At 40.4% G+C, this 9053-nt stretch overlaps 1 protein-coding gene across 9 annotated transcripts; it reads left to right on the top strand.

Annotated features, from left to right (window-relative positions):
- Nucleotides 1–447: 447 nt before the first annotated feature.
- cluap1 (clusterin associated protein 1) lies at nucleotides 448–8790 on the top strand. 9 transcript variants are annotated; one of them, XM_049013766.1, is made up of 13 exons: nucleotides 448–583; nucleotides 744–788; nucleotides 941–1052; nucleotides 1790–1874; nucleotides 2195–2374; nucleotides 3512–3607; nucleotides 3830–3913; nucleotides 4369–4502; nucleotides 4652–4793; nucleotides 4892–4964; nucleotides 5719–5832; nucleotides 6038–6090; nucleotides 7866–8790. In XM_049013766.1, exons 2-13 carry the CDS (start codon nucleotides 767–769, stop codon nucleotides 8046–8048), a joined length of 1278 nt encoding a protein of 425 aa, XP_048869723.1. In that variant the 5' UTR covers nucleotides 448–583; nucleotides 744–766; the 3' UTR covers nucleotides 8049–8790. The 9 variants fall into 9 exon arrangements, with proteins under 9 accessions (XP_048869723.1, XP_048869722.1, XP_048869719.1 ...); XM_049013765.1 differs by having other exon boundaries at nucleotides 5716–5832; XM_049013762.1 differs by having other exon boundaries at nucleotides 5701–5832.
- Nucleotides 8791–9053: the final 263 nt, after the last annotated feature.

Genomic DNA, 9053 nt, shown 5'->3' with positions numbered 1-9053 from the left:
CCAACGGCAACCCGTAACACGCCGCGACGTCCTGCGGCAGGAAAGGCTTTTGGGAAATGTTGTTCAAAATAATTATTTTCATTTTTTTTTGCTGTAACTTTTTACTATAAATATTACAATTAAAAATAATTATAAGAAAATACGTTTCAAGGTACAGAAGTATGTTTTCGCAAAAACGTAAAATTATTGCTAAACTGCGTTTCATTATTCGTATATTTCTTTGTAAGAAAACATCTTAAATTATTTTAAGTACGCTGACAATAAACAAAAGGTGATTTTACATTGTCAGAAACATGCAAACAGTTATACAGGGTAATAAAAGCATACTTAGATATTCATATCCTAAGCTTATGAAGCATAATATAATTAAGTGTTGTCACACGACTGTTTCGACCCCTGAAATGCGTTTTGAGACTGTTTGGCATTTAGCGGCTTCCGTATCCCTATGAGTGTTTGAGATACCATAGAGACGATAAATGTCACTGGATTCCTCAAATCAGTTAGCTGCCACTTTAATTGTATAGCTAACTAAATAATAGAACATCAGTACATAGCAAAACATCGCTAACAGGACACAATTAAGGTAAATTAGAGTTATTGAAGATTGATAATCGAAATAGACGACTAGCTAAGTAGTCTTGTATTTTTTGTAATACTTAGCTACGTGTATTTATGAGACACTGGTACTATGTTTTTTCCTATTTCTGTTTATTTATTATTTCTTTTTTTCTCGTGCACTTTAGAAGACAGTAAATGAAAATTCGTCATGTCTTTTAGAGATTTAAGAAGTGAGTATTGTCTGCTTCTGAAGTCGTTTTGCATAAAATGTTGTTGTTGACTGCGTGGATTTTATACATCATTGAAGTCTGGCTGTAATTAAATTAAGCATACGGCTCTTTATTTTGATTGTACGTCGGTAAAAGTGTTTCATGTGAAATAGATTTTACGGAGATGATGAGGGCCCTGGGGTATCCTCGTCTGATTTCTATGGAAAACTTCAGGACTCCAAACTTTACCCTGGTGGCTGAGATTCTGATCTGGCTTGTTAAAAGGTCTGTATCACAATCGTCCTAATAAGATTTTATTAAGAACTAAAAATACAGTAGGTGGTTAACATCTGATTCTGCTAAATCATGGGATTCTCTGTTTTAACATTCGGACTGGGAAAAACATCCTGGATTTCATATTTGATATGTGGAAAAGTAGCCCGGCCTTTAATTCCATGTTGCATTAGGAATTCTGTGGTAGGTTTAGGTATAAATTAGGCAGAATTCAAGAATTGCTGTTGATCAACAATCACTTGCTGCCCTTATTGTTAGGGATGCTATCAAACATTTAGCCTGACTTTCATTATAACATATAAAGTACATTTTTGGCAGTTAGGAATCTATTCACGCAACACAGGCCTACCCATTGTTTTTAGACAAACTTGCTTTTTGAAAAAATTGTGTACATTTTATACATTCGATAGGGTGCATTCTGATACAAATTCTAGGTTGATTTCTTTGTAGTTGTCAGATTCTGTGTCAGCTGTTTCTTTGAGGGAAGTAAAAACAAGGAACATCTGGAATAATAATGGAAGCGAGTGTGTTGGAGGAATTAATGTCTGCAGGTGAGCTATCAGGGGACAGGCACAGAACGCCGGTAAGCTTCAGTATGTGTGGCTCCAATGCAGTGTTTTGTTAGGATCATTTTGCTGGGCATCCAAAAATGAGCAACATCAGATCTGCATTTTCACCATATACTTTACCAGGTCTGAACAAGGTATCCATGTTTGCTTCTGCTTTAGATATGAGCCACAGATGGACATTCCCAGTGACATCGAAACCGAGTCCGACCGGGTTTTCTTCATTAAAGCTATTGCTCAGTTCATGGTAATGGTTTCATTTTGTCAGAAGTTGACCATTGATAACTATCTGTATTTTTTTTCTGTTTCCATCTCCTTTCATTCTTTGAGGATTCACTTCTCTACCCTTATCAAACATTTTATGAAGCCACGCAACATCCTGCAAATGTTTAATCTAAATTATAAATTATAGCGCGCCGTGATCAATTATAGTATGTAAAGTAAGTTATAAATTTCAACAGAGTGATATTTCATACTTTTTGCATGCATCGGGTTTCCATGGAAACTTTTCTTCTTTCCCTGAGGTGTAATCTCTTATGTGGGATCTGCTGCCTGGGTTCTGTTCAGGCTACAAAGGCTCACATCAAGGTGAACACGAAGCGCCTGTACCAGGCCGACGGTTACGCCGTGAAAGAGATGCTGAAGATCACATCCGTGTTGTACAATGCCATGAAGACCAAGGAGTTGACTGCTGGAGACAAGCCGGAAGAGGACAGCAGCAAGTTCAAATTTGACCTGGGTTCCAAGGTAAGCTGGGCAACTGGAGCTAATAGTTACATGGACTTTTAAAATGCGGCATTGATATTGTGGCAGAAAACAGGGGCACGTGCTGGATGGGGTACCAGTCAGTTGCAGGACACATACAGGCACAGGATCACACACTAAAAGCAGTTTTGGCTCCAGGATAAAAAAGTTAGAAGATGCTTCAATAGATACAATAATATTACTTTACTGAATATTTTAATACTTAAGTATATTTTGGTTGAAAAATAACTCATGTAGAAATAAGATGATGTGACTTTTAAATAAGTACTAACAAAATATTTTTTTGTATAAGATTGGGAGTATATGAGTACTTTGTAATATGTACATAAGGGTTAATGTCATGTGTTTGTCTATAAAAGTAGGGCTGTAACTACACATTTTCATCATGAGCTCTTTGGTTTCCAATGAATTACACCAACAGTGGAGAGAGAGTGGTTGATAATAACAATACTGTATCAGCTCAGTTACTCTGAACTCTATGTTGCTGGAAATGCATCCAACATGCTAACTTATTTGAGGCATAATCTGTACAATAACTGTACAACTGTAGTGTGTACAATTGGAGCAGGGCAGAAATATTGTCTGCGATTTAGTCTTCCTATGACAGACATATTATCTTTGCTTTACAACTGCACCTAATTGTATTTGTTTACAGTTTTATTAATATATATTTTCAAAACAAATTTTGTTTTCCCTGCTCTACTGAAGTTGCACCAAACTGTGAATCCAAAACAGAGGTTTGTATTGAACTGTGAATTTTGTGTACTGTAACACCCGTAGTAAAAAGTCTTTATCAAGCAGGAGTGGACAAGCCGGGGAAATGATGGTTTAACAAATTGAAAAAAGGTTAGGAGGAAATCGAGCCTTTAAAGGGGAACCTCAAGAAGGGCACAGAAGCATCTAGTGAGGAGTTATGAATGGTCATAGCGGTCGCCTTGTCGTGAATAGGGGGCCTCTTGATCATCAGCTCGTGGATTGTTACCCAATGGGAATCTCATTAGGTCTTCCAGTTTCTCCAAAGCACATTGCCACTGAAGCCAGTATTCCTCGGCTAACTTCCTGATTTATTGACACTGCAAACTTAGTGCTGATTTGTTTTTTTTTTTTAATTAAAAATAGATTGCTGATTTGAAAGCAGCAAGACAGCTGGCCTCGGAGATTACCTCTAAAGGTGCCGCGCTGTTTGACCTGCTCGGGAAAGAGGTGGATTTAAGGGTAAGGAACAAGCTTGTATTTGTTCCTCCGTGCTCCATGTATCAAGGTCCATTCTGGCAACAGTGGAAATATGAATTCAACATGAAGTTATGATTGTCTTCAGCGTTTAGTAGACCTGATGCCATCACTCTCATCTTCGTCTCCGTGTTTTACTTGACTGACTGTGAGATGATGCTGTTTCTGGAATTTAAATCTTTTTCGCATATTTTTTCCCTCTTCTAGGAAATGAGGATTGCTGCCATTGCAAGACCCCTAGAGATTAATGAGACAGAGAAAGCCTTGCGATCAGCCATTAAGGAGGTCCTGGTGAGTTCCGGACACAGCAGTCTCCCACAAATGTGTGTGCATGTACTGGTGGTGCAGGGAATGGCGCAGTGCAGGCTAAATGAAGCTTAACCTGGTGTGAAAGGCAAACATCTGAAAGGCTCTCATATGCTTCGTGAAGTTCTTCAGTTTTTTTGTCAATGTGCAGTTAGGTTACTGTAACTTCTTATATGCTTTAGGTAAATGACCGAATCTAAAGGACATTTTCTTAATGACGTATAGCCAAAATCTTGCCTGTAGATATTTAGTGCAAATAAATGATCGCAAATGTACATTTTAAAAATGAAATGGCTTATTGTACTGTGTCTTTCCACTCTGTTACAGAAACAAAGTATAAAAAGTGGGGGGAAAAACTTACAGAAAATTCTTTAAGGGCCTTTAAATTGTTAGCTGTACACTCCGCTTGTTGGCAAACGTGACCCTCTTCCATTTTTCAGGAAAATATGCAGAAGACTGAAGATATGCTGAATAACGTGTCGTCGGATGAGGCCAGCCTGGAGGCAAAGATTGAGAAGAAGAAACAGGAGCTGGAGAGGAATCAGAAACGTCTGCAGACACTACAAAGTGTGCGGTGAGTGGGGCACCTCACTAATGATTGACTTGCTATCAAGGATCCATGAGGTTAGCAATTATGGTTATGACTTGCTAAATAAAAATAGAATAATAATAGTAATTAAGAATATTAAAATACTTACTGGAAATACTGCCTGCCTTCCTCAGGCCGGCATTTATGGACGAGTATGAGAAGATTGAAGAGGACCTTCAGAAGCAGTATGAGATCTATGTGGAGAAGTTCCATAACCTGAGCTTCCTGGAGCAGCAGCTGGAGGACTACCACCGGGTGGAGCAAGAGAGGTTTGAGGTGAAGACACCGAGAGCTGCCCCGGGGGATTGATATTTCCTATGTGCCAAGAACAAGAATGGCATGCCAGCTAGAAGGTGTGTCTGTCTGTTACGCAGGAGACAGAGAATACCATGCGTGCGATGCAACAGAAACTGCGAGAGGAGGAGAGGAGGCTGATGAAGAGCGGAGGTAGCTCACACATCCACGACTACATGCTAATTTTCTGTTTGTCAACTCGCACCTCCAAAGCTGGGGGTTCGAATCCTTTCCCAGCTCCACCTGACATGGGTTTCCTCCAGCAGTCAAAAAACATTCCCTGTCACTTCTAAGCTGCCCGGAGTTTATTGTCTGTCCACGCTGCAATGGACTGTCATACTACACGGCCTGTCCCTGGTCTTGTGACCTATGCTGCTTATGGCAGACCCTAGTCTTCCGGCACTCTCTAATTCAGCGTTTCCATATCCGGTCCATGAGGACCCACAGACAGTCCACATTTCTGCTCCCTCCCCGCTCCCTTATCGGGAACTCTGAGGATAATAATGATTGTACTGCAAAGTCACTCGACCTTTCATTTGCATGTCAGCTCTGCACTCATTCCTTTTATCACGCTAAATGTAAAATGGAAAAGTACCAATAATCACACCTGTAGACTAGAAAAACTCCAAAGTTGTTTTCTGATTTTCTCATTTCACCTGTACATGTTTTATCTGGTCACTTACTCACTACTAGCAATGAATTTGTAAAGTCAGCAGAAAGAATATGTACATTTGTTTATTTAGAAGTGAAATCGCTCTCTAAAGCCTTAGATGTCAAGCTTTCAACAATGTTGACTTTTATCAGTATTCATCATTCAGCTATCAAAATGTTTTGTTTTTTAATATGAAACTGAATGTTCTGGTGCTTTCCAAACCATAATTGTAGAAAGGTGTTTATCTTTTAGCAGCAGCTAAGGATGAAGATTCGGACATGGACATTCCAGAGGATGAAGGCTCAGATAGTGACATAGAGGAGCGTAGACCGTCCAAGCCGCACCCCTTCCGAAATGCACCAATGCTAGGTACTTTGCTTGCTCAACGAATCTCTCCCTGTGCAAACCTGGGCATGTTATGGCTTTAATTTGTCTGATGCATGTTATTGTAAGAGGAAATGTGAAATATAAGATACGTGAGAGGGTTTTTTTTTCTTTCTAAGTTGGTCCAAAATTCATGAAAATCAGTGGGGGGGGCAGCAGCATAGTATAACCCTTAATTTCTCTTGCGCAGGGCGATCAGGAGCTCGATTTGTGGGCACCATGCAAGGAGGAGACAGTGAAGAGGTCAGTCCTACAAGTTACACGATTTCTATTATAACCACTTAAAATCAATGGCGACTTGCAAACTCAAAGCTTTCTGGAATCCATTCTCTCTCTTCACTCTTTGATTACATGTTCAGCTGAAATTTCGTGTTGCAGGAAGCAATAAGAGGGCTAACCACAGTTTTTGTGGGTTCTGAGTCTGTGGTGACAGGAAGTCAATCTTCAAAATGTTTTTACTCTTTATTTGTTATTTTTGGTTAATTTAACCCTGCACTTCATTCTTTCCAAGACGAATGAAACCCACAAGGCTTCCCTAATGAGCTCCTCCCCCCTTCCACACCCCCCCCCCCCCCCCCCCGCCTCTTGCTCAGTTCTCTCTCTCTCTCTCTCTCTCATGCTTTTTCAAAAAGCCCATTATGAATGTATCCAGCTCACATCCACAAACTTCCACTCCCCGGAGGAGAAAGGTTGGTTCCCTGTCATGAATAGGCCCCCACCCATGGCTTCTCGTGGGCTCGTCTTCTATGATTTTTAGCCGGTAACTCGTCCCCCTAAGAAAAAGTGGGAAAAGGGGGCAAAACCAGAACTGTTTGGATAATCGAGATCAGCAGAGCCAGCCCATTAGAAGCCAGTTGTGGTTCAAAATTGTGTCGTGGGGATTCATTTATAAAATGGTGTGTAGGACTCGTACTAAAAGTATACATACTCACAAAAGCCAAAATTGGCGTGCGCAAAAAGTCAGATCGCAAGCAATGTTCTCTTTATAAATCACACTCTACCTGGAATTGTGCGTACGTGGATCAGCCTCATATTCTGCCCTCTGTATGTCCACATTTAAAAAAGAAAGATAAATCCATTACGCAACATTCTGCATGTGTGTGACCGTAGTATTTATGTTTCCAGCAATCAGACTTATTGCTGCATGCTTTTGTTCAAATGATGAACAATCATGATTATCATGATAATCCAGTCATATCCACCAGAAATGCATCCACATTTCAACTGCTGTGGTGAAGACAGCGCTGATGAGATATTACATTATGCCTTTTTTCTATAATAACGTAGATACATGTGATTTGGGCTATGAGGTGAAATTAAATAAGAGTTATGACTCGCAAGTACGATGCTACATTATTTGTGTAATGATGTCACTTACATTTTTTATCCTACAATCTGGCTTTGGTTAGTCTCCACCTGGGTCGCCAATTTTCTCCAAAACGTTTGTGTGCATGGGTCAGAGTTTCCATACAGACACGCACATTCTGTCGTCATGTCTGTTTCTGTAGATGACAACGCTTTCCCAGGAAGTCATACGCCTCTTTCAGTTTCCAACTTCTGCATATGCAGTGGTTATACATGAGACCCCTGGTGTTGTCCAGTATAGCCCAGTTTGGTAGTATTGTAATAGCCATTGTCTTGAAACCTACTTGTAATCATTATTGGTAAATACCAACTGGCTTATGGAAAGAAGCACTGGTTCTTCAGTGTTTTAGAAATGAATAAGAAAATACGGGTTCCTTTTCATCTGAGGAACTCAAGTTCTTTGAGGCTTAGCGAGAGGGCCTTTGTGGAGGTGACAGTTTTTTATATAGCCTTTTCCATGCTGTCAATCAGTGGCCTTTCATTAACTCTCATTTTGCTATGAGTTTAATTCCCTTTATGCCATGAACACCACTGCGTCACAATGGCTGATGTACCCATGGGATCGGAGCTAATGGGAAAAAGATGAGCATACTCTGCTGCCCACACGCTGGGGCTGGGGAAGCTTGGATTGATGTGTGCGGCTGGTCCCGCAGGAATCGTCTGAGGACAGCGAGATTGATGTGGATGAGGATGATGAAGATGAGGCTGACGGAGAAGAGAACGGGGACCGTGAGGATGACAACGACAGCTTGGAGGTGCCCATTCCCAAGATGCCACGGCCGTCCCGTGGCCCCCGCCAGCCCGAGCTGCTGGATGAGAGTGACAATGACTTCTGAACTACTGGAGACTTGCTGCTCTTACACTCTGGCTTGTCTACTTCAGTGCTGGAGACTGGTGGATGCTTAGATCCATTCGGTCAATATATGCACATACCTACATATATACTCTGCCACAGAAGAGCGAGAAAATCAATGTCAGGGTCACAGCCCAAAAATACACAAACCCTCTAATGAAACTGGGAAAAGTGGTATAAGACCTTTTTTTTAGCTGAATTGTTCTACTGAAAGGATCAGTGGTGCTCACAATTGGAAGGTCACTGGTTCAAATCCAGTTCGAGTGATGTCACTGTTGGACCCCTGGGGAAGACCCTTAACTCCCTATTGCTCCAGGAATTGTCTCACCCTGCTTTCTCAAAAAATGTATGTTGCTTTGGATAAAAGCATCTTCAAAAATAAATGGAAATATTTATGGAGTCTAGAACTGAAACATCATAGTACAAATGTGCCCTTGAGAGGTGAAGTGGGTTATCCTACACAAAGTCTTGAGAAAATGAGCTCCAAAGTTGAATTTTTTTCAAAAAATCAGTATGGCTATACCCTACAATTGATATATATCATAGGTAGCACAGAGGTATGACTTAGTACTGTAACAACTTATCCAACTGAAAATATTCAATAAAAAGGGGGTAGGGGTCAAAAATGTGGGATAGCCCACTTTACCTCTCAAGGGCACAAATAAGGAACCATATTTATTCTGTATATACTGTTTTTAAACATGAATAAAATAGCATTTTTAGAATGATGCTTTAATGCCTTTTCATGTGTTATTGTAAATTAGTGTGTGTATACGCCCCTCGTGTATAAAAACTCAGCAAATTATTATGGACACTCCAGATCTGCACTGCAATTACAACAGGGCCTGACTCATTAGTTTAGAATACCTGCCTGCGAAACCACAGCAGTGTATAAAATGGTCTATTAAAAACAGCCTTAGGCTAGCATGGGCATTTATTAGGGTACTGTTACTGAGTTAATGTGTCACGGTAATGTCAACAACAGGAC

This window comes from Brienomyrus brachyistius, chromosome 5 (assembly GCF_023856365.1).
Source record: "Brienomyrus brachyistius isolate T26 chromosome 5, BBRACH_0.4, whole genome shotgun sequence".
In the NCBI taxonomy this organism is placed as follows: Eukaryota; Metazoa; Chordata; class Actinopteri; order Osteoglossiformes; family Mormyridae; genus Brienomyrus; species Brienomyrus brachyistius.
This window is presented reverse-complemented; position numbering and strand designations above follow the sequence as displayed.

What these genes read in the sequence shown, in the direction of transcription:
- cluap1 (XM_049013762.1), top strand. Translation starts at nt 767, where the DNA reads ATGTCTTTTAGAGATTTAAGAA. An exon ending in GGAAAGAGGTGGATTTAAGG is followed by an intron (nt 3,608 to 3,829) that starts GTAAGGAACAAG and finishes TCCCTCTTCTAG; the next exon opens with GAAATGAGGATTGCTGCCAT. An exon ending in CAGCCATTAAGGAGGTCCTG is followed by an intron (nt 3,914 to 4,368) that starts GTGAGTTCCGGA and finishes TCCATTTTTCAG; the next exon opens with GAAAATATGCAGAAGACTGA.